The sequence below is a fragment of the Pelobates fuscus genome, chromosome 1, assembly GCF_036172605.1.
Source record: "Pelobates fuscus isolate aPelFus1 chromosome 1, aPelFus1.pri, whole genome shotgun sequence".
Taxonomy (NCBI): Eukaryota; Metazoa; Chordata; class Amphibia; order Anura; family Pelobatidae; genus Pelobates; species Pelobates fuscus.
The window spans coordinates 380,800,627-380,827,323 of NC_086317.1; the positions used below are offsets into that span (position 1 = coordinate 380,800,627).

Here is a 26,697-nt window from a genome sequence, read left to right on the forward strand (position 1 = left end):
GGCTGCAGGGGCATGTTCTACACACCAAAACTACTTAATTAAGCTAAAGTTGTTCAGGTGACTATAGTGTCCCTTTAATTATATGTGGCGAGTTTCAATAAACACAACATTCACAAAATAACTTCCTTGGCAGGTAAGGGGCGATATGGAGAGGTTTGGAGAGGCTTGTGGCAAGGGGAACATGTAGCTGTGAAGATCTTTTCATCTCGAGATGAACAGTCATGGTTTAGAGAAACTGAAATCTACAATACAGTATTATTACGACATGAAAATATTTTGGGTAAGTAGCAGACTACAGTTAATGCGTTTCCTATGGCAAAGGATGGGGTCATTAGTGGTTGAGCAAGTTCTTCTGAGACCATAGTAAATGCTTTTGCTGCTAGCAAACAGGTGGTTGAATAATCAAATGCGTGTTAAACAATCCTTGATAGCCCCACAAAATTATTTCAACATTAACAGATTATGACATTGTGAAAAAGTTCCTACTGGGCTTCAACATTCACAGTTAGCACTGCATGCCACAACAGCACATCCCACAATTTTTGTTAAAATACTAGATAAAAGAAAACTAGACTAACAACACATTACATACAATGTTTAATATCAATAGCCTTCTTTACTAACAACAGGAAGTCTATACCATCAACCCTTTAAAGCAGTACTACACCATATACTTTATATGAATGATCAATCTAAGGCTTTCACTTTTTAATCATTGCTAGATTAATATGTAGTTTGATGCAATATAACAATTTATATCATTTATATAGCCCTATTGCAGGTGTTTCCACTTACTTAATCCAGATCCTGCAGATTATTTAGTTTTCCTGCTTTTATAATAGGAAACAAAATTTATCATGTCTTTGGGAACATACTTTATCATGTCTTTAACTTTTATTGCAGGTTTTGCCTCATTAACATATGCTTGGGCTCAGTTGTTTTAATGTATTTCCTTATGAATTTATTTTCTGTGTTTTCTTTTTCCTTTTCCTTGTTTTACTTTTTCCTTTCTTTCTTGCCTGTTACTTTCCTCTTTTAGCTCTCTTTTCAGTGCGATGTAAAACCCCTTATGGGGACAGCGGCAATGTTTTCAACAGAGCTTTATTTTCTCGCTAGTGATATCCATTGTTCTTGTCATTTTTTTCAACATGCAAAAGGTCAGCTTGATCTGTTAAAATATTGCTGTTGTGATTTGAGTAATTTATGTAACTTTGCCTTTGATGGGTTTCCAAGTATTTTTATATTGCAAAACTCCAGTAAATGTGAACTGGAAAAAAAATACAAGCAATTTCACAACACTTTACATGCAATGGTATACCGACAATGCCTTAAATACAATGCAATTCTGCTAACGCTTTATATTTAATACATTATAGCCCCATTGCGCCCCAACAATGATTTCTGGCTCTTGGAGCACTGTACGTGCCAACGTCCTTGTGTCTCTAAGATGGCGGCATCTACAAATTCCATGTTCTGCCCTTCCTTGGGTGTAAGCGACAAATGACGCACACACCCAAGGTTTCAATTGGACCTGTGTTGACTCTTGTGAGTACCGCTCCCAAAAGTGACACAGTTCTGTAAGGAGGTGAGTAAATGTTAACCAGTCAATGGCAAAGTTGACAAAGGACCTGGAGCTTAACTAAAGATCCGCTCAACAGTCAACTTGTATTAACCTGCAAGTTATACGAAAAGTAGTTCCTCATTTGAAAATATGCATCATTTATAAATAGGGCAGCAGAGGGGGTTTTAGACATACACATGAGAACCCTATGGGGAAAAGTTACAGAACCACTTCAATAGCAACATTAAAGGAACACTACACTGTTAGAAATACAAAGCTATATGCCTAACTCTACAGTGTCGCTTTGCCCTTGCGGCCCCCCGTTCTCCCCTGGCAGTAAAAGGATTGAATAATAATTTAAACACTCTAATGATTCCATTGTCGCAATCCCTCTGTCACGTATTCATTCGCTTATAGAAATGTGGTTAATTACATTTACTGTCCACACAGGAAAAGTTGTGCCGAGCAGCAACCTAATCCACAGAAGGGTTAATGCTGAGCAGCAATTATGCAAATTAAACCTGGTAACTGACTTTGGGGTCAAAGGCCGGTTACAGCCTATCAGAATTAAAGGAGGGGTATTTAGGCCCAGTGCCCTGTCGTGGTTTCCCTTGTGGTTGTCCGAGAGTGCGTTCCTCTTATTAGTTTTCTACCTGTTTATTTTACTTTGACTTTGTTTATTGACTTCTCTATATTCTGGTATCCTGACTCCTGGCTATCCTCATCTCTGCGTCCCTTTCTGTGTTCCCTGACCTCGGCTAGTATTTTTGACTATTCTATGTACGTTAAATCCGGCCATTCTAAGGACCGGTGATACGTTACTTATTTGTCATCAGTGCTATACAGTTCTACGTGCTGGATCAAACAGTAATCCTGACACCCTCGGAGCTGGGGCGGACTCCTCATTCTACGACATCAGCTGTCCTGGGGAACCTAATGAGCATGTGCAGCAAGTGCCGCACACATTAAGCCTTCCCCATAGGAAAGCATTGACACAATATTTTCCTGTGGGGGATTTAATGACAGTAGATGTCCTCATGCAAAGCATTATACTTTGTGTAAATGCATGAAGTAGACAGCCAGTAGAAGTAGTGTTAACACTGCAATGCAGACATTGCAGTTTCTCTAAAATGTTTTACATTGCAGGGTTAAGGGAACAGGGGCGCTGCAACCAGACCACTTCAATGAGTTAAAGTTGTCTGGGTGCCTATAGTGTCCACTTTAGTGTAAGCAACTCTATATTAGAACCTTACAAACAAGTTGAACCCACTCTTTACAAGCCAATCTAAATGGACAAACAATACTACACGAAAACATTGGTAGAACAACTCTTCATAAGCAATGCTAAACTCAATTTCCAAGCAGTGCTAGTGGAATACTTTCTAAGCAGTGTTGGACAAACACTTCGTAAGTCATGGTAAAATTGATATACCAACACTTTACCAGCAATGCTACAGGAATAGTTGACAGCAATGGTGGACCAACAGTTAACTACCAAAGTTAGTGATATTCTTTAAAAAAATCAATAATATATCAACACTTGAGAAGTCACAGAAAGCCACATTAGAGTATTTATCTCCAATAATTCCATTCCAAGAATACTCATTCCTCTGCATTCTGATCGGCATTTGTCAATCTTTACATCTCAACATAAGTTTCAAAACGGAAGGATAACCTTTTACAGATGTTTTACTCATTGGTTTTCATTCTTCACCGCTCTCAATTATTTGGGATATAGGTCCCCATTTACTGTCCACTTTATCTCCTGTTTTTTACTTTTTATGTCCCTGAATGCCATAGTTATAAACTGAGGCTGCCATTAGCTTGTCATATTTTGAGGATTTGTTTGTGTTCTGGTCACAACTGTAATGTATATTCATGCCAGGCTGCACATTTACTAGTATTCTAAAATCTTTTTGTTTGTTTTGTAATGTATATTTTATTGTAACTTTGCAGGATTTATTGCTTCGGATATGACCTCTAGAAATTCCAGCACCCAGCTATGGCTGATCACACATTATCATGACAACGGGTCACTTTATGACTATCTTCAGAGGAATACAATACATTCAGAGGGCTGCTTGCAACTGGCACTTTCTATCATTTGTGGTTTGGTGCATCTCCATGTGGAGATATTTGGTACCCATGGAAAGCCTGCAATAGCACACAGAGACCTCAAGAGTAGAAACATTCTGGTAAAGGAAAACAACCAGTGCTGTATAGCGGATCTGGGTTAGTATCACATCCTACTTCAACGTTCAAAATGTGGGTGGATTATGTTTTTTATTGGTAAATATACATTCTTAGTTATATACTAAACTGCTTACAATTTAATGTGAATTTCACATTTTATGTTAAAATTGGAAAAGTCTGTTTGCCATGTTTTCGGTTGGGCTATTTTGCCGAATGTTGAATTCACAATTCCCATTTTAGTGAATTCCTTGATCAAAATTTGAAGATATGGTTCTTGAGTTGGTAATCGTCCATCTCAGTATGGGTGACACAGTCCTGTTAGACATCAGGTACTATTTATTCCGTGTTGCTGCTGGGATATTTATCTTTTAATTTGGACAAGTGGGAAAGATTATACACCTTCATTAGACTAGTATTTAATAGTGATTAAACAAATATTGTGGTTATTAACTTTTTTTTTTTTTTGTTGGCATGCTGTTTTTCTCAGAAAGTAGACAATTACAGGATTAGTAGGATTGACCCCCAAACACTCGGTAAAAATATAATCTTTTACTATTACCATGAACATGAATTCCACAAATGAAATGAGGCAGAGCAATGTTTGTACAGACCCGTAGCAAACCATATCTTATATTGCTCATATGCCCAGTCCTGTTGCAAAAGTGGACTGTGTGGATAATTAAGGCATAAATCCAGGTAAGATACAATGTATAGACTAATAAGGATAACGCTCCAATACTGGAGTTAGACCTCAAAAAATTACCACCAGTATATTATCATTCCACATGTTAATGGTTACTTGCATCGTGAACATGAAACTAACTGGTAATCAAATTAAAATTTTCAATTACCATATTTATCGGCGTATAACACGCACCTCATTTTAAGAAGGAAATTTCCCCCCCTCCTATAGTATTCTCCCCCCCCTCCCATAGTGTGTTCCCCCCCTTTCCATAGTATTCTCCACCCCCTCCCATAGTATTCTCCACCCCCTCCCATAGTATTCTCCCCCCCTCCCATAGTGTCCCCCCCTCAACCCATAGTGTTCCCCCCCATTCCATAGTATTCTCACCCCCTCTCATAGTGTTCCCCCCCTCATCCCATAGTGTTCTCCCCCCCTCCCATAGTGTCCCCCCTCCCCTTGTCCCATAGTGCACTTTCCCTCCCCTTGTCCCATAATTACTTGCCTGTCTTGAAGCGTGGGCCGGCTTCACAGCGCGCACCGCGGTACAGGAACTTCAATTTCAGGTTCCAGTTTCCGGCGGGACTGAAAGGAAGTGTGCACACTTCCTTTCAGTCCCGCCGGAAACCGGAACCTGAAATTGAAGTTCCTGTAACGCGGTGCGTGCTGTGAAGCCGGCCCACGCTTCAAGACAGGTAAGTAAACCTTCACATTCGCTCCATAAGACGCACAGACATTTCCCCTCACTTTTGAGGGGGAAAAAAGTGCGTCTTATGGAGCGAAAAATATGCTATATCGGCGTATAACACGCACACATCATTTGCCCCCTATTTTCAGGGAGAAAAAGTGCGTGTTATACGCCGATAAATATGGTAATATTATTTTACGTTTTTTTATTGTGGAAAAATCACGCCACAAAACACACAAGACAATACATACAATTAATGTGAAATAGAAATAGGTAAAAAAAAATTTAAAAAAATCAAAAAGTGACAGAAAGTGTGAAATTTAAAAAGGGGGAACCAAAGAGCCAGAAAAATATGAGCTAAAGTTTTCAAACCTAATTAAGGCAAACTCTCAATGCTTATGGTGTTCTTGTACAGTTCTGTCTGTCTGGTATATATCTATTTTTGTAACCAGTTCTCAGAATTGCAAGAAAGTATCCTTGTGACTGAGCTAACTCTTACTTAACTTAATTTGAAACAAAGTGGCTGCTGGTTGTATCAGATTGAAAGTGTATATATAGCTCTCTCACACTAGGGGGTCTCCTAACAAAATGGCTATTCACTTGCTATAAATCTAATACTGTATAGTGGATTTTGACTTGGTTTCAACAGGGTATAAGATATTTAGAAATCCACAAAATAAATAGGTAACACCTGTGGTCACTGGCTACAGTATATTCCAAAGAACTGCAATATTTAGACATAAGTTCACAATAATTAGAGAACTAGCAGCCAGATAAGATATATAGTCAAGAGTTATCTGCCACAATTAGGGTACAAATCTGATTTTTGTTCCTAAATGATTTACAAGTGAGTTTAGACTTAGATTCAACAATTAGTAGATATTTAGAAATGCAGAAACCACATAGCACCTGTGGCAACTGGTTGCATTATATTCCAAAGAATTGTAACAATTAAACATAACTTCACAATAGTTGAAAAGCTAACAGCTAGATAGGATCAAAATGAATCTTCCACAATTAAGGTACAAATCTAACTTTTTTATAGTTATTTGAATTAAAGGAACACTATAGGGACAGGAACGCAAACATGTATTCCTGACCCCCTAGTGATATAATTACCATGTAGCCCCCCCCCTGCCTCCTTCCCCCCCCCGCCTCCTCCCCCCCCCCTACATATAGTAAAATCTTACTTTTGTTCAAGTCTACAGCTGCTGGCTCTGCCCCTGATCTGCCTGCTTGGCTGACATCATCATAAGTGTTGTTCTGAGGCCAATTATAATGCTTCACCATAGAAGGCAGATCGGGGCAGAGCCAAACACAGCCCTGGCAAATCAGCATCTCCTCATAGAGATGTATTGAATCAATGCATCTCTATAGGGAAAGTTCAGTGTCTCCATGCAGAAGGATGAGACAATGAATGGCAGTGCTGCACATTGTGCAGCACTGACCCAGGAAGCACTTCTACCAGCCATCTGAGGGGTGGCCAGTGGCGTTATCCCTAGGCTGTAATGTAAACACAGCATTTTCTCAGAAAAAAAAGTGTTTACTGCAAAAAACCTGTAGGGAATGATTATACTCAGCAGAACAAAAACAATAAGCTGTAGTTGTTCTGGTGACTATAGTGTCCCTTTAAGTCCTAAAAGCCATTTAATCTTAAAAAGGAGACACCCTATTGTTAGGGAAAGGAGAGTACCTCTTTACGGCAATCTTAAGTTTCACTGCTCAATTTACTGCCATTTTGGAGTTAAATCACTTTTGTTTCTGTGTATGCAGCCCTCCCCTGGTGGTGCAGCACACCTCCCCTGGCTCTGACTGACACAGCCTGCATGAAAACAAAACAGTTTCATTTTCAATCACATGAAACTTACTTTAAATGTTTTTATCTCCTGCTCTGCAAATCACAAACAGGAGGCTCCTGCAGCAAGCTATCAACAGAGCAGGATATAAGACATTTTAAATTAAACAGAATTTGTAATAAAAGAAGTATAAACATTACATGACTCTTCACATGAAGTGTTTAGAAAGGCTGTGTAAGTCACATGCAGGGAGGTGTGACTAGAGCTGCATAAACAAAGTGATTAACCCCTAAATGGAAGAAAATTGAGCAGTGAGACTGCAGGGGCATGATCTATACACCAAAACTGCTTCATTAAGCTAAAGTTGTTTTGTCGACTATAGAGTCCCTTTAAACAAACGGAAAGGTGAAACTGACAACCAACTAACAATGTAGGATAATATACTGGTTATAAAAGGAGATTTTTAGAGTAGAAATGTTTTCAAGTGATCATCAAATCGCTCACGGCCAATCTGACATAAAGGAAATCTAACTTGATGGGAGTTGTATTCCATTTCAACAGTGCTAAATGTTGCAGGACAGATAGGTTCACATGACTGACAATAGCCATTATGATTTTCCAGACTGAAAACATGAGGCTTCTATGTACATACGGTATGTCACTCACAGAGAGGTCATGACTCTGCACAAAGCAATATTTCATTTATCTTTTCTGTGACCCACTGAGACTTCTGTATTGTAATTTCTGCTGCTGTGATTAAAGAATAGTGCTCTCTGGGAATCAGCATTCTTACGGATCTCAAATCGACATCATCCAGCTGCAAGCAATTACTTTTCCTGAGCCTAGGTTTCCATCACATTTAACTTTGAAGGCACTTTTGGCCTTATCCACAATCAAAATGTAAAAATAAAAAGTTTCTAAATGTCATTAATAAGCTCTGTGACCCAAACAGCTCTGTCTGAAAAAAAAAAAGGTGTTTTAGCTGCAAAGTTAATGCTTTATATCTATTTCTAGATCACAAATACAACACGGAAATATTATATGAATTACTTTGCTTAGTTTTGAAAAATAGGATTTACCATTATCTTGAAATAGTGTTTTCAGCTTCACTTCAATTTCTTACTTTAGTTATTAACTCTGTATGCATTTTATACTGTTCAATATAGTACTTTATCAAGAGTTATTGATAACGTACAACATTGAACCTTATGAAATACATAAATTCAGCATTCCGTTCTGTCTGTTGCACTGATAGTTTGTTAAATGCATTAATAATATATAGTCAAACATAGCCTTGATAATCCTTTTAACCCTAATATAATGAAACCATTATGTTGTTACAAATCTCCCGAATAAAGGCAGGTATAAAATCAGACAGGTGGGTGCGCCTTCAAGGGGGCAAAAATGGGGAGGCCCACTGATAGAGTGGCCCCCAACCTACAAGGCCATGCAAAAAGTGCTGCTGAAACGCAATCTGAATGGTCTTAGTGCCCGCTGCACAGTGCAAATACATCTAATGATGCCTTGCACTATGCTACCAATTCCTTGGTGTTTCCAAATGCAGGATACTAGAGAACTATTGTGGGACGGTTTTAATCTCACATCATACGGCTTTTCCATTTAATGGATAAGGTAATACAAACACTTGTTTGGGTGAAGATTAAAGACCAGTTATTAAAGGGACACTATAGTCACCTGAACAACTTTAGCTTAATGAAGCAGTTTTGGTGTATAGAACATGCCCCTGCAGCCTCACTGCTCAATTCACTGCCATTTAGGAGTTAAATCCCTTTGTTTATGAGCCCTAGTCACACCTCCCTGCATGTGACTTGCACAGCCTTCCATAAACACTTCCTGTAAAGAGAGCCCTATTTAGGCTTTCTTTATTGCAAGTTCTGTTTAATTAAGATTCTCTTATCCCCTGCTATGTTAATAGCTTGCTAGACCCTGCAAGAGCCTCCTGTATGTGATTAAAGTTCAATTTAGAGATTGAGATACAATTATTTAAGGTAAATTACATCTGTTTGAAAGTGAAACCAGTTTTTTCTTCATGCAGGCTGTGTCAATCATAGCGAGGGGAGGTGTGGCTAGGGCTGCATAAACAGAAACAAAGTGATTTAACTCCTAAATGACAGTGAATTGAGCAGTGACATTGCAGGGGAATGATCTATACACTAAAACTGCTTTATTTAGCTAAAGTAATTTAGGTGACTATAGTGTTCCTTTAATGATTGATTTTTCTCAAATTGAGGTGCTGTTCTACAAAGGATGGTTCACAGATTGATATAGTTGAAGTGCCCCACTTACCAAAGTTTTACACTGTGTGACCCAGACCAGCGTTTTTGACAGGGACCCAAATTACTTAGACAATGGCCCATTTTTCAACTGGAAGATAATATACAACACTGTTGTTTCTTCAAAACATATTAGTTAGCTTCTTTCCAATGCCATATAGGCTTTCAGCGTACCGAGGAATGTAGTTCTGCTACACGAAACCATTGCCTAATGCAGTGGCATATCTATAGCGTTTGCAGTGTCATTATAGTAGGTCCGGCTACACCTGTGGACCCCTGTGACCGGCATAAATTCAGGGCTGGTGCACAGCGCAATTGCCGGGAGCACACAGCACAGAGCGAACTGCAGTCTGTAAAATACAGTTTTAATAGAATTGCACTTACAAAGTATAAAACATTTAAAACATATCAAAAACACCAATCTGGAATGTAGTCTCAAAACTTCCAACTTCCAGAATATCTGGAGAATCTTCAAAGGACAAGTGAGCAAAACAGCTGAAACTATAAAATAAAAAGTAAAAGGCAAAATGGCCCTACGCATTTAATCCAAGTGCTTTGACATCTTCAGGGGAAATCGTTCAGTAAAACCACTGGAAAGAGAAGCTGGTACGAATCCCACCCACCCCATCCATCTTTTAAAGTCCCCAAGCCACACCTCTAAATTGGCCGTTAACCCCTAGCTACACCTCTACTTTGACCGATAGCCCAAGCCATGCCTCTACTTCGGCTGTTACCCCAAGCCACTCATCACCTCTAAATAGCCTCTTCCTCTACTTGTACAGCACCGTGGACTATGTTAGTGCTATATAAATGCCAATAATAATAAATAAATTACAAGTGTAGTGAATGCAGAGATGAAAGGTTTTGAAGGGTTTTAAATTGAGTCAACTATGTGTTAGCTTATTGTTTAAGACAATGGATTGAATTTATCCAAAGTAAATCTGTCTATGCCTAATATTGAAGAATTGTATTGTATGTTTGCTGATTGTAATATTATATGAATGGTGCATAGAGTTCAGATCAAATATCTGTTTGTGTTTTTTAGGTCTGGCTGTGATGCATTCACAAAACTCGAATTATTTGGATATTGGTAATAATCCGCGAGTTGGCACCAAACGCTATATGGCTCCTGAAGTCCTTGATGAAACTATACGCACAGATTCATTTGAATCTTATAAGCAGACCGATTTGTGGGCTTATGGATTATGTCTTTGGGAAATTTGCAGGAGAACGGTTATAAATGGTGAGTCGACATAATACTCTTCTTCTGAAAATTAAGTGGTCCAATTTAGGACTGGATTAATGAAGAGGAAATGAAAAGGAAAGCATTCCTCCTTTTGATGCATGTTTATATTTTACACATAGAAACTCCCAGTGCTACTCTCCACTCCCTCTCCCGACATCATGACAGCCGTGCAAGGTCCAATCAAAGGCTCCATAGAGAAGCTTTTTATTGGATTGTTTAGCCAGCTCAGGGTGCATGCACGCTCTTTGAGCCGGCAAGGGGAAAGGGAGTGGTGAGACAGACAGGTAAGGAAAAGGCAACTTATCAAATAAATACATTTTACTGCAGGTATAGGGAGGCAGTGAGGGCTAAAGTGAGGGAGGGAGGCAGGACTGAAGTGAGGTAGATAGGGAGGCAAGAAACAGGAGGAGACAAAGAAACCATCTGTCGCCAGAGTGTAGTGTGTGCTTACAACAGAGTTCCAGGCTGCCAAAGTCGTGTGTGCCGGATAAGGGAGAAGCAGAAACTCTGCACACCCAAAGTCCTTCTTCCATGACCACTTCAAAAGGAGAAGTGGTCATGGGCGTTGAAGTAGCCCTTTAATATATAAAATAAAGGAGAGACAAAGTAACAGAGAGACTGAAAACAAGCAGGACAGTCCTCAGATACCTCTGTATTAAATAATGTGAATCTTTACTAATATTTATAGTGGTGAGCCATACAAAATATGGCATAAACCAGAACATTATATGCTTAACTAATTTCACAAGTAGGCTTTAGGGCCAAATACCTTTAAGTGTGAAACTATTTAAGTGGACTGCACACCTCCAAACACTGGGAGGTATAGGATCAGGATAGGGGTTAGACAGGCCTATAAGGGGAGTGTCAGTGATGACTGTTACGGTTACCCCCAGGCTAGCTGAAGGCTGGACCGTTTGGATGTCCTGGTTCCCGAGTGTGGAGAGAGAGAAGCGCTGTTCTGGTCGGCAGACCACCAGAGTCCTGTGAATACAAAGCAATCCCACTAGCTCTAGTATAGCTAGGATACCCTGGTTCCCACAAAACGAGTCGAGGCTGCGATTTCAAGGTCAAACACAAACTGGCTTTAATGGCACAGGGTTAGCGGTATTTATGCAAAAGCCCAGGTCCAGGGACAGCCCCCTCTGGACCTGGTGGGATACAGGGACAATGCATACAGTTGACCAATGACAATACACTGCATCATTTGAAATAGTCCCCGCCCAACTTGGAGATAATGATTCCAACGGTTATGGCAATGCAATTATCTCCAAGTGCACAGAATCCCACGTGCATTTCCAACATGTAAAAACAGAATAAAATATATATTTATAACAATTTAAACAATATCCCTGATATTCCACCATTCGTTAGATAGCTCGGGTCTGAGCGCATCAGATAGACCAATAGCGCTCAGACCTCACGAACGGTATGGCTAGTCTCTGAGATATGTCTTTTCGCGTCTCATTGTCCCGAACACAAGATGGCGGCCATCTTTTCCGCTTGTGAATAGGCGAGCGGTTATCGGTCCCAAAACTCCTGGAACTAAACATGGATGGCCAGTGTCACGAATACCGCTCTCTGGCTGGTTGCTGCCGGTGCTAATTCAGTACTTAGTTTTGTAAATCCCATTGAATAATGCAGGCTCCATGTTGCATTTGAGTGCCCTTGCATTTTAAAGTGGTTCTCTTGACATCTAATGTGTAAAAAAGCAAGGGCATCATGCTAAATTATATATTTTTTGATCTTATTGCATGATGACAGACACAAAGTGTTTGCCACAAAAGGACACATCTTTTAGGTTTTCAATAATGTCAGGGTACCTGTAGTCTCTACCTCTGATAAGAGGAGAGACTTAGACGTTTTCCCGTTCAGAAGGGCTGTTTCCCCCGTTCCTCGCGGTTCCTCCGGTCGGTTACACGCCGGCCGCGAGGGATCCACGCCCTTTTATGACGTGACGCTCAGTAGCCGACGTCATGACGCCAAGCCTGCTCGACCTGTCACTCAAACCCTGAACACGAACCAGGACTCGTCGGGGGTGTGATTACCTCCTAGAACCGGGGTATTTAATAGAGCTTCCCGCATTTGCTCATTGCCCTGTCGTGGTTCTAGCCAGTCTAGTCACTCAGTGCTCTTGTATGTCTATTGTCTCTTTGGTTCTGACCCGGCTTGTTTGTATTACTCTGCTTATCTCTGTTATCCTTTGACCCGGCTTGTCTCTCGCTTACCTGTCTTCTCGTTCCCTCGACCTCGGCTTGTCTCTGACCATTCTCTACTTACTCCTTACGTTAAGTCCGGCCATTCTAAGGTCCGGTATACGTACCTACTACACTTTGTACTCTGCGTGTTGGATCCCTGTCCTGATCCTGACATTACGACAGGGCCAATGGATCCTGCAGGTACAAGTAGTCAGCTTGGTCCTTCCGATCCTAGGTTTGACGCCATGGAACATAGAATGGATCAGATGGCCTTAGCGCTACAGGCGTTATTATCTCGTCCTAATAATCCACCAGAAGAGATGCGTAATAATTCTATCTCTCCTGTAAGTTCAGGTTTAGAGGTAGCCACTGTAGGTGCCTCCTCCCGTATTACCCCACCTGTACGTTATGGTGGTTCTCCTGAGAAGTGTCGAGGTTTTTTAAACCAAATCAGTATCCACTTCGAATTACAACCCCGTTCCTATCCTACAGATAGGGCGAAGGTCGGATTTATTATCTCTCTGAGATGGGCCAATCCGTTGTGGGAAAACGATAACCCGTTAGTATATAATTATAATGCCTTTGTAGCTGCTTTTAGAAGAACTTTTGACCCTCCTGGTAGAAAGGTCAATGCAGCCAGATTACTGTTGTGCCTTAGACAAGATAACCAAACACTTGTGGATTATGCACTAGAGTTCAGGTCCGTGGCGGCAGATGTTAAGTGGAATGAACAGGCTTATATAGACGTATTTTTAAACGGATTATCAGATGTAATACTTGATGAGGTTGCTACTAGAGAGCTTCCTGAGAATTTGGAGGATTTAATTTCTTTTATCTCTCGCATTGATGAACGCTTAAGAGAGAGGCAGAACACTCGAGATAGAACCTGTAGACCTTCCTTCAAACTAGCTCCCTCTTTTCTAAGTCCTGAGACCAAAACCTTACCTTTTCCAGAACCTATGCAGATAGGTAATACTCATCTCTCAGAAGAGGAGAGACAGTACAGGAGAAGGGAAGGGCTGTGTATGTACTGTGGAGTCAGAGGTCACTTACGCCTAAATTGTCCTAACCAATCGGGAAACGCTCGCACCTAAGTTTCTCTAGAGGACAGGCCTTGGGTGTTTCTATTTTGTCCTCTACTCATAATTATAAAGATCATAGGCTTCTGCTACCCGTTTCCTTAACTTGGGAGAGGGGAGTAGTAGAGACTGTGGCATTGATAGATTCCGGAGCTGCTGAGAGCTTTATCAACCAAGTTTTTGTCACTAAACACACTATTCCATCTCAGTTAAGGGAGACGCCCTTGGCCGTTGAGGCCATAGAGGGTAGACCTTTAGTTGAGCCTGTGATTTTTCGTGAAACCATACCCGTTAACTTAACTGTTGGTATTTTACACGAGGAAGACATATCTCTGTTACTCATTTCATCTCCTTCTGTTCCCATAGTCCTGGGGTATTCTTGACTAAGGAGACATAACCCTATTATTGATTGGGAATTAGGGGAGATAATCTCATGGGGTCAGAAATGTCAGGATCGGGACAGGGATCCAACACGCAGAGTACAAAGTGTAGTAGGTACGTATACCGGACCTTAGAATGGCCAGACTTAACGTAAGGAGTAAGTAGAGAATGGTCAGAGACAAGCCGAGGTCGAGGGAACGAGAAGACAGGTAAGCGAGAGACAAGCCGGGTCAAAGGATAACAGAGATAAGCAGAGTAATACAAACAAGCCGGGTCAGAACCAAAGAGACAATAGACATACAAGAGCACTGAGTGACTAGACTGGCTAGAACCACGACAGGGCAATGAGCAAATGCGGGAAGCTCTATTAAATACCCCGGTTCTAGGAGGTAATCACACCCCCGACGAGTCCTGGTCCGTGTTCAGGGTTTGAGTGACAGGTCGAGCAGGCTTGGCGTCATGACGTCGGCTACTGAGCGTCACGTCATAAAAGGGTGTGGATCCCTCGCGCCCGGCGTGTAACCGACCGGAGGAACCGCGAGGAACGGGGGAAACAGCCCTTCTGAACGGGAAAACGTCTAAGTCTCTCCTCTTATCAGAGGTAGAGACTACAGGTACCCTGACAAATAATTAGCAGAAAACCTGTTTTTGTTTATTATTTTTTTTTAAAATAACATTCTTTGCACCATTTTCTTGTTTGTAGTGAATAAGGGCTAGCAATACCCTTGCATTATTTTAGTTGCTTTATAAAAAAATAATGTTAACTGAGTAGAGAATCTGCTGCTTCCTAATATCTTTGATCAAATTAATCCAGTTACAAAATAGTAATATTAATTTGTAAATGTTCTTTTTAAATATTCTTAAAAAATAACCAAATAGATTTACATCACACTTGGTCTGAAACGTTAGCATAAAAGGAAAAATTAGATGTGTAGATGTGACAAAAATATATAAATAAAAATGGTCAAATACCTTGTTTACAGATATTTGTAAGAACCTTGAAAACATTACTAGCAGTAAAACTTAATAAAAATGGTAAAATGCCTGCACTTGAGCATATTGCCAACATACTGTAAATACAAATAAGTTATTTCATTCTAAAATAAAAGGTATTGAAAACTGATATAGCAATCATTGTCAATCTCTAAACAGCTGTTGTAATGCTAACAGTGGAATGGAAGATTCCATTCACTCCATCCCCCTCCATGACTGCAGGATTGTTATCACCCATTGAAACTACCTGTACTGTTTGACAGCAGGCGCCAAGCTTACATTTTAGCAAATTTGAAGGCATTATGTCAGTGACTAGTAGCTTCTGACAGAGAAATGTATTCCTCTACAGGCTGGTAATCATTATGAGGGTGACTGAGGCTTTAAGGACTAAATTTCAATCTGAAAAATATATTTATTTAAAATTAAAATGTTTATCTATTATCGTCACTACGGCCTGCTAAATATTTAGCAAAATCACAAAATGTGTTTTTCATTGACCAAGCAATATCAATATATCAATTTGCCGGTTCATGTGATTAACAACGACAACAAAAGTTAAGCCCTAGTTTAAGCTTTGAAAGGGACTATTGGCACCAAAACAACTTTAGCGTAATTAGGCAGTTTTAGTGTTTAGTTCATGCCCCTGCAGTCACAGTGCTAAATTATCTGCCATTTAAGAGTTAAAGGATCACTTACTATAGGGTCAGGAACACAAATGTGTATTCCTGACTCTATAGTTTCAAACCTTGCTTGCCCCCCCCACATCCCCCTTTGCCTCTCTTAAAAAAGTAGAAAACGTATCTTTCTCATAGGAAAGCATTGGAGTGACAGTTCTGATGATCTCAGCCAAGGAGGTGGGGCAGAGCCAAAAACACCACTGGCCAATCATCATCTTCTCATAGAGATGCATTAAATCAATGGTCTTTCTTGTCTTGATTGCATGATGACAGACATACAGTTTTTGCCACAAAAGTGCACCTCTTTTAGTTTCCCAATAATTAACAGACAACCTGCTTTTTTTTTTTTAACCTCTTAAGGACACATGACATGTCATGATTCCCTTTTATTCCAAAAGTTTGTTCCTTAAGGGGTTAAATAAAACTCTCTGCACCATTGTCTTGTGTGTAATGAATAAGTGCCAGCAATACCCCATGCATTATTCCAGTTGCTTTACAAACAAATAATGTGAACTGCTTGCTCAAGAGTAGAGAAGCTGCTGGTTCCTAATATATTGGATCAACAGTTGCAAAATAGTGATATTCATTTGCAAATGTTCTTTTTAAATATTCTTAACAAATAACCAAATAGACAGTGTCCTTTATTTTAAATTATTCCACACTTGGTCTGAAACGTTAGTATGAAAGCAAAAATGCACAAATATCCCCCGCTGTGTCTGCTAATGCATATGGTCTCTTGCAATGTGTCCCCCAAATGCACTGTTACTTGGACTGTGAGTTCCAAGCCTTAAACAGTTGTACTGTTACCCTGCCATCCAGTGGTGAAAGTGCATGAGTGTACTATGCAATAACTCATTAATTTAGAAATTATAGGGCAGTATGCAGAATTCAACGCTAAATTAGCAGCACCTTCAATACTGCCATAAGTTAATCTCAGACCATATTGTGATGACAGCATGAAATGTCATTGTTCGATAGGGGTTAAATACCTCCCTCTTTATTAATTTAAGCATCACCCACTTAAAAGTTGTTGTTTTTTTTCTAAAAACTTTTTATTTTTATTTAAAAAGTTCTGCTCTTGCAACAATCCCCCCCCCCCCCCCACCCCTCTAAACAGGCAATCCTGTTTTTTTTTTTCTTCACAAAACCCTAAAGGAATATAAACAATGATTAATAAAACTTCCAAAGAAACATCAAATTTTTCTGTTCTCACCCCCCCCCCCAAAAAAAAAGATAATTATTTTACATCTAATGTAACCCCTAATGAGCCTTATTCCGATTTCTGTAATTTTGTGACAAAGGCCTTTTTGCTATGTGTTTTTTTTTTTCACCATAATTTAACACTTACCCTTTAATAGTACCCATACATAATCTATTCTGGTATATAAAGAATAAATATTAGGGTGAGAGGGGTAGATGGGTATTTATTGAGTTGGTGACTAGGGGCTTGGTGGCGTGGTTATTTTTACAATTAGCTCCACTGCCAATGGGTGGGGGCTGGTGGGGCAATAAGTCATCCCATTATTATTTAGGCCCCCACCTGCTGGCAATGGGTGGGGGATAAGAGGTACAATAGGTTCCTCCCATTTTTACTTAGGGCCCCCAACAGCATCTAATGGGTGGGAGTTGGGGGTGACACTAAGTTCCTTGTTTTATTTTAATAGCCCCCGCTATGTCCCTCCTCCATTAATTATTATAATAGGTGCCCCACCATGGAGGTATGGGCGACCTGTGTAAGGTCTGCTTTTATTGGGGGTCTTTTTTTTATAATAGCTGCTGGCTGCTCCCCGTTTAGTAGACGTGCCTCTACCCGTGGCACTCATTAGTGCGAGGACAGGAGGGAAATTTTAACCTCCAGTACATTTCATCCAGGGAACACAAAGATGGCGGCGCCTAGGACATAGATCCGGACAAGAAATAAAGAGGTAAAAAAAAGGTGAAATGGGGGACCTAGGGGCATTTGGGGTGACTAAGGAGACAATCAAATCTTCAGGGGTTGGGAGGGACTTTAAAAAAAAAATAAAAAAAAATAACTAAAAACTGATGCAGCCATGACAGTGCCACTTTAAATTTAAACCGTAGCCAAATTAGGCATGCTGAGACCAAGTTAATAGCAGTTGCAGAATCTAAAATCACTATACAAATGTAAATATTTGTAAAAAGTAGACAAATCAGGATATTTAACCTTCTGTGTTTAGGCAGTTTTTATTTAACCATTTCGTCACCAACAGAGCTAAAACTGAGTATATTTAATAATTTTGTAATTTTTACAAATGTGTCACTTTCAGTGTTACCATGTATGTCCCACTGAATACAGGATTACTCCATATGTATATCTTTGCTTCAAGGATACACTATTTCTTGGTGACACTATTGGTGTCACCATACTGACCAGCATCACGCTTTGATGCACATTCTAACCATCACTTAACCCTAACTATGCAGTCTAGTTCAGATTAATTGATCACCATCGGAGCCAGCTACAGTGATAAAAAAATGTAACTGACAGTTAAAGGACAACTGTCACCTAAACACTAGTTTTTAATATAATAATAACCAAAACACTCCAATGACTTCAACAGTCACCATATCGCAATATATTAACCTTTGGATGTGATAGAACGGGAGATTCACAGCATGAATGTGCAGCTCACAAACCTGCAAGAACTGTATGATGCTATTATGTCCCCAGCACATTCATGAATCTATTTCACAAGAAATCGGGCTATTCTGGGGGCTAAGGAGGGAGCCAATCTAGTATTAGAAAGGTGTACCTAATAAAGTGGCCATGTTTACATTCTTTAAGGGTTTCATAAAACAAAACTAAATCAGAATCAAACAAATTTGTAGTCAAACAATCCGCATTCTATAAGTTCTAGATACTCCGGGGAAGAAGGAAGTGTAGATTACTTGATGCTTACATCCCATCATAGTATATTGTCACAGACAAAAGACCCCTATGAGCTGTACTTATTTACAATATAATTAAGAATAGCATCAGTTGCAAATGTACACCTTTGTTTTTAAAGCCTTAGGTTAATTTTCTGCTTTAGCTGAATTGTTGTAGTTGGACTTTTGAACACTGAACATTTTATGTTTTTTTTCCTTAACAAGAGACATGTATTGTTTCAGGCACATGCCATTTTACACTGACTGTGACCAGACAGCTAATCAGGCTGGAATCGGGCCCTATCAGTATTAACATGCTTCCTAGCTAATCAGCAGCAGCAGTCAACAGGATGACTAGATGATGCTCGCTTAATGCTACCAATATTTATAACATACACATATATGGTCCACTTCATCCATCCTACAGCATATGAATTACTGCTGTACATCATCTGCAAAACTTAAAGGTCTAGGCAAGAATTACCAGATTTTACTAATTTCATGACGTAAAGTCATGATTTTATAAAGGACACGGAGGCGAATATTAGGCTTATCTCTTTCTTTAATATACCTCAGCAGCAAAGAAAAAAGTTTTAAAACATTAAAAGAATCAACTAGGATAGGTACTCCAGGGGTTAACCTAGTATGCTATCCTTAGCCAATAGGAACAGTCCATGTATCCATGTCCACCCATGTGACCTCTCTTCTCCCTCTTTCTTTGATCTTGCCGAAAGCTTCAATTCATCAACTTGCGTAGATACTGGGTCCATAACATGTGCGTCGACCTTCATCTTCATAACCAAACAATGAACTTTAACCAATTGAATTGAGATGAAACTCGATCAACCATTGCATTTACTGTGATTCGTTAAGCTGAAAGGAGAGAAAAAAGAAATGGTAATGTGTGGTCTAGAGACTGTGTGTCGCAGTTATGAAGGTTAAATCCTATAATATATGAACCTCTACAGACCATATGTTCTACTGTAAGCGATATTGTTTAAGAGTCATTCTAGTTCATTCATTACATTTCATACCAACCCACAATATTACTAGTCATACAATTTACTGGGTGGGATTTCACATCTTTCTTGATATTCTAGTCATCTTTCGCGATACTTATCATGTTTGTTTCGCGATACTTACCGGGTGGGCTAATATTCGCCTCCGTGTCCTTTATAAAATCATGACTTTACGTCATGAAATTAGTAAAATCTGGTAATTTTTTTTTTTTTTTTTGTAAATCTCTTTTTTATTGAGGCATAAAGGTATATGGGTACAGAATGTAAGAAGGGAGATAATACATGTTCAAACAAGTCAGGAGTAATACAATGCAAGGTAAATCATCCCTAGATGGTGCTAGCCTCATTTTATGTTTATAATAGTAATAATAGTAAGGTTGCGTCAGACGGTTAAACAGTTGCAAAATTTTTAAACACATGCTAGGACTATGTTAAGTTAACAGAGTTAAGTTAAGGCAAGATACACAGGCTGAACAGTGACACAGTACAATGTCTTTTATGCAGGGCCGTCTCATGTGGTATCATGTGAACAAACTCGATGATTATTAACAAGATCAGCTTATTTGTAGTAGTTTCAGCGGCTTTTCTGCCTAGCCCAGTTAGGGCGGCTGAGAAGTTAAGGCTATTCTGCGGTCAAATATGGCGTGTATATGCGAGCGTAATAAGATAGTAAAATAACGTGCCCGTATATATCCCGCTTATATCTGTGGTGCAAGGCCTATCCAACATTATAACAGCAAACGTAAGTTAGCAGAAACAGGCGAGGGATCGCTATAGTAAAACGTGTGTTAAAACATGCTAAGAATTTACATCAGGCTTAATAACAGGAATATCTCAGGATTGTTTTTTCTAGTATGTAGCATGTTGAGTTACCAGCGCATAAGCGAATCTTAATATTTCAACATCATATTTACCAGTTAGCAGTAATAGGCGAGTGATTATTATAGTAAAGCATAAGTATATACACGTTGGGAATCTATGTCAGGCTTAGTAACATGAATAACTTGAGGGGCATCATGGGGGTATTTGTCTGGGCCCAATGGCGTTACAGAATAAGGGACAATATAGGAGCAAGGGACAGCAGAGTGGTTTACATTGTGGTAACGACTATGGTATCACAGCAAGCACTTGGTAGTCAGATACAATAGTAGGGTAAAGTGATTAGCAACCTCAGTGTGAGGTTAAGCTAATGTGGGATGCTACTGAGCAGCCTTTAAATGTGCCCCCTTGGAGGGGATATGATATGTGTCGCTTACGGCTGGTGCAGTGTACCCTGGAGAAAGTCTCATTCTAAAGTCCAAAGTTCTGTTGGTCACACGGCTAAGATATGAGTCCAAAGCGGCAGTTTTATATTTACGGCTGGTAGGTGAAGTAATCTGTCCCTGTGCTCCTATGCTCGGAAACCGGAGGTAGCAATCCAACATGGACTTATGGCAGGAGCACATTCATATGTCCAATGAGGTGCGGGTGTATGCCCGTTGTCGCCTGTTGAGCTGATCTCAGGGCACTGGCGTAGTTGCTGATCATCCGATCCCCACGGCTGGCAGCTGTGATGCAGGTTCTTGGTAATCCTGCTGTCCGTTCAGGCTTGAGGAAGGTGGTAGTCGCACGCTCCAGGCAAGGGGGTGCCCAGAGGCCCCTGCGGCGCTGCTGACGGTGACAGTGTCGCGTGGGCCGTGGCGGACCCCGCTCCAGCCCCAGGCCTTGTGGAAGGACCGCATCCGTGTACCACAGACTCGGGTATGCAGTGCAGCCGGGTCTTCCCTTTTACGGGCGCTGCAGAGGGCCCCGGTGGTGAAGCGCCGCCAGCGGCGGGTGGTCCTCCGGCGTCGTGGGTGATGCTGCGGGGATATACCCCGTTTGGCCTTCGGCCCAGGTAGGCAGGGAGCCTGGGTAGCGTGTGCTCCAGGACGAGGTCTGCCCGAGCGGGGTGAGCTCGGCCTTTTCTCCGCGGCCTCCCGCGCATATTCTGGTGGCTGTGGAGCCATGCGCTGCTCCAGTTTCTCCCAGAAGCGCTGGAAGGCCTCATCTATGCGTCGGAGGGAGCGCTCGATCATGTCCTCGCCGTGTCCTGTGTTTGCAGGCGCCATTTGTGGTGCGGCCTGTGCACGAGGCCCGTTTTGTTTCAAGCCCGAGGTTTCATACAGAGTAAGGGTGCATGTGAGAGCTTGCTGCTTGTTAATGGGGACCGGGATAACCCCCGCCGGTCCAAGGGGGGGGGAACGGGTAGTCCTGTTGTGTTGCTTTTCTCTATGTCGCGGCGGGAGAGCGGCCGCCTCCCCCGCCTCGGTCATGCTTGTAGGCCGCAGAGGTCGCTCGGGTGATTGCAGCTCGAGGGGCCACATGTGTGGGATCAGAAGGTAGGGCTTGCTTTCCCCCTGCCCCTAGTAGCTGGTATCGATTTCGTAGTCGCTTGGTGTCGATATTAATCGATAAATATCATCATTATTAGCAGGAGCTCTGGTGTCGTGCCTGGTAATTTTAATAAAGGACACGGAGGCTCATATTATGCTAGTTCAAAGCTGAGCAATGACTGATGATGTTATGTGTTCTGTAGGGTGAAAATAGTATTCTTTAAACGTGGATTCCCTTGACCAGTCGGCCGTCCGCAACAGGTCTTCCAACCTGCATCCCAGATTAAATGCTTTAGTCGCCATAGCTCCTCTAGTGGAGTGTGCTCCAAACATGGATGTATCAATGTTAGCGGAGGTCATCACCCATTTCACCCATCGGGCTATAGTAACCGAGGTTACTGGTTGATGTGGTGTGTTAATAGCTAGGAATAGTTCGTGCCGATTAGGGTTCCAAAATGGTTGCGTCCGTTTTTCATATTCTTTGAGACACGCTATTGGGCATAGGTTTGTATTGTGAGGAAATGCTGGGTAAGATACCGTAGTAATCGTTGTTTTTGTCCGTCTGGTAATATTAAAAGTGACCCCTGATGGGGTGAACGAACGTGCATCCACGTCCAATGCCCTCACATCGGATACTCTTTTGCAAGATATCAAGCAGAAGAGCATGGCCAGTTTCGCTGATAGCTGTTTAAGTGTAAGGTCAGAATTCTGTGGCCATAATTCCAATAAATTTAGGACTAGGTTTACGTCCCACGTTGATGCATATCTGGGTTGTGGAGGTCTTGCGAACCTCACTCCGCGTAAGAGTCTACACACCAATAAGTGCTTCCCTATTGGTGTTCCTTCACAGCCTTGATGTCCAGCCGATATTGCTGACCTATAGACATTAATAGTACGATAAGCTAGGCCTTGATCATATAAGTATGTCAGGAAACGTAGCAGGTAATTCACAGGAGCATATACGGGATCCACCTGTTGTTCCAAGCACCAACCACTCCAGGAGTTCAATGCTCGACTGTAGGATCTCCTGGTTCCTGGGGCCCAGGCTCCCGCCAATAATTCCAGCGTTGTCTGTGGAACCTCCGGGACGACCCATGGTCCCCTGATAGGAGCCACGCTAACAGCCTGAGTTGCCCTTGCATCATCAGTGGGTGTGGGTTCCCTTCGGGGTCCGACAAATGGTATGGGTATTCTGGGAGTAGTCTGGGAAGATCTATAGACATCTCCATGAGAGAAGGGAACCATGGCTGTGTTGTCCAGAATGGTGTTATCAGGACCAATGTCGTCTGAGAGCGGTTGAGATGTACTAGGGTTCGTGCTATCAAAGCGAATGGAGGAAACGCATATAGTTTTCTGGTCGGCCATGGCTGGAGGAACGCATGCGTAGCTATTTCGTCTGGGTCTGGTCTCCAGCTGAAGAATTTCGGTAGTTGCGTGTTCAAACGAGACGCAAACAGATCCATGTGCAGTGGGCCCCACAGGTCCCGTAATCGTAGGAATACTCCGCGATTCAGGCGCCAATCGCTGGCGTCCCGCAGATATCTGGAATTCCAGTCCGCTACAACATTCGTGAGGCCTGGGATGTACTCGGCTCGTACTGATATGTTGCGGTCCAGGCAATATTGCCAGAATTCCGTGGCTAAATCTGCTAGGATTTTGGACCTGGTGCCGCCAAGGCGGTTGATATATTGCACCGCTGATATGTTGTCCATCCTTAATACGATGGAGCAGTGTGTCTTGGCACCTAAAAGGCTCTTCAGAGCGAATGCTCCTGCCATAAGTTCTAGGCTGTTGATATGCAGCATCCTTTCCGATTGGGACCATCTTCCGCCGGTTGAAATACGACCACAACGCGCTCCCCAGCCCTGTGTGCTGGCATCGGACTCTATTATACAATCTGGAGCGCTGCCAAAGATTGCTCTGCCATTCCACGCTTCCATGTGCTGCAGCCACCATTTGAGTTCCTCTTTGGCTGTGTGATCGAGCTGTACGGAGTCTGAGTAAGATTGACCTGATTGTAGTTGGGCCGCTTTCAATCTTTGTAGGGCCCTGTAATGTAGAGGTCCCAGGAAGATTGCTTGAATGGACGCTGAAAGTAGTCCAATAATCCTGGCCAGTTGTCTCACCGTGAGCATTGGGCGAGTTAGTGTTCTGCGGATCTCTCTTTTGATGGTTTTGATCTTTGTCTGCGGTAATTTCAAGGTTCCTTGGACCGCTTCTATATTGAATCCTAGGAATTCTATGGACTGTGAAGGGGTCAGAACTGACTTCTCCCAGTTGCATAGAAATCCCAGGTTGTTTAAAAGTGTAATTGTCCAAGTTAGGTGTTGTTGGAGTAGGAGTGTGTCTTGAGCCATGATCAGTATATCGTCCAAATATACGATCATGCGCCCTCCTCTGCTGCGTAGCAGCGCCACTACCGGTTTCAACAGTTTTGTAAAACACCATGGAGCCGATGACAGGCCGAAAGGGAGGCAGCGAAACCTCCACATTTGAGCCTTCCATTGGAACTGCAGGAAGTGGTGGCATTCTTCCGCTATGGGGATGGCGAGGTAGGCATCCTGTAGGTCTAATTTGACCATCCAGTCTCCCAACCTGAGGAGGTCTCGCAGGCAATGAATCCCTTCCATTTTGAAATGGCGATACCGCACATATGCGTTGAGTGGGCGTAAGTTTATCACTGGTCTCATACCTCCGCCCTTTTTGGGGATAAGAAATAGGTTGCTCAAGAAACCTGGAGAGTGAGGCGCGACTTGATAGATTGCGCCTTTCTCCTTTAATAATTCTATTTCCTTTGACACGAGTTCCCTGTCTTGTGGGGTAAACACTATTGGCCGAGGGACCGAAGTTTGGACTGGGTTTTGAACAAATTCTATGTGGTACCCCCCCACTGTGTTGAGGACCCAGGCATCGGACATTAGTCTGTGCCATGCCTCAATGAACTGGGATAGTCTGCCCCCCACATAAGGTGTACAAGAATCGGAATTCTGAAAGGTACTCACCATAAGTCCGTCGGCCGTAAGTGGCGCCTCTGCGTCCTCTGGGTTGCCATGCCCTGCCCCTGATAGGGAAGAAGGGTGAGGGGTTTCTGGTTTCCACCTGTGGGAATCTTGGTGAAGAGGAGCCTCGGTAGCCCCGGTAGGAGCTCCTAGATGAACGGCTGGACAGACGGCCCCGTTGTCTGCCAGCCCCCCCAAAAACCTTTGGGGCGAACACACGCTTTAAGTTTGTTTGTGCTTTGTCCAGGGCTGTGAATGTATTAACGTAATTGCCTAATTCTTTGACAAAATTATGTACAATATTAATGTAAAACAATAATATAAACACAAATCAATCTATTACAACCAAAATCAACAATAATTTAACTCAAATACAGAGAGCTAAAATTAGGTGATACTTAGCTGAGGCAGCAGCAAAGAAAGAGGGAGAAGAGAGGTCACATGGGTGGACATGGATACATGGACTGTTCCTATTGGCTAAGGATAGCATACTAGGTTAACCCCTGGAGTACCTATCCTAGTTGATTCTTTTAATGTTTTAAAACTTTTTTCTTTGCTGCTGAGGTATATTAAAGAAAGAGATAAGCCTAATATTCGCCTCTGTGTCCTTTAATAAAATCCATTTTGCCGCCCCCTCATGAATGCAACTACATTCCCTCAGGGGTTTATTACTAAACTCTGAATTTCAGTGAAGAGACATTTATGGAAACAGGACACACTGAGTAGACATTAAAGGGAAACTTGTTTTCCTGGCACTATAGATTTCCCCTCTGTCAAGCGCCCCTACCTCGTGGTGCAAAAGGGGTAAAAAAAAAAACTTATGTCACTTACCCGGGTCTAGCGCTGATGTCCCTCGGCGCTGGCTTGGTTCCACCTTCACTCCTCAATGGCCGCATTAGGATTTCCCCATAGGAAAGTAATATACAATGCTTTACTATGGGTTTCTACGTGACGCTGCATGTCCCCATGCATAGCCACTAGAGGTGGAGTTAACCCTGAACGGTAATAATTGCAGTTTGTTAAAAACTACAATAATTACTTTTGAAGGGTTAAGGGCCCTGTGAACTGAAGTGGTCTGGGTGCCTATAGTGTCTCTTTAACCCTTTACGTGAAAGCATATGCACAGTAGAAATTTAGAAACAGCCTGGGGAGACATTTAGGTAAAAAGTAGAAAGACTGTTGAGATATTTAGGCAACAGAGACTGGGAGACATTTAGGAGAGAGACATAGTAAGCACACATTTAGAGAAAGAAAGAGACACACTTTCACTAACACACACACACACACTCACGGACATACACAGTGTCACTTACACACTCTCACTAACACACACACACACTATCACTGACATACACACACAGTGTCACTTGCACACTCTCACTAACACACAGAAACTGTCACTTACACACTCTCACTAACACACAGTGTCACTTGCACATGCTTACTGACATACACAGTGTAACTAACACACTCTCACTAACACACACACACAGTCACTTACACGCTCTCACTAACACAGTGTCGCTTGCACACACTGACATACACAGTGTAACTTGCACACTCTCACAAACACACACACTGTCACTAACACACATTGTCACTTACACACTCTCACTAATACACACACACTGTCACTTAAACACAAAAGTCA

General features: G+C 41.8%; 1 protein-coding gene across 1 annotated transcript in view; it reads left to right on the top strand.

The window, feature by feature from the left end:
• The window catches only part of LOC134567323 (activin receptor type-1-like), a 91,243-nt gene that overhangs the window by 39,264 nt on the left and 25,282 nt on the right, over nt 1–26,697 (top strand). Inside the window, exons 6-8 of the mRNA XM_063426019.1 lie at nt 134–280; nt 3,518–3,793; nt 10,260–10,457. Of these exons, the coding sequence (XP_063282089.1) occupies nt 134–280; nt 3,518–3,793; nt 10,260–10,457 (621 nt within the window). The remainder of the gene's footprint in view (nt 1–133; nt 281–3,517; nt 3,794–10,259; nt 10,458–26,697) is intronic.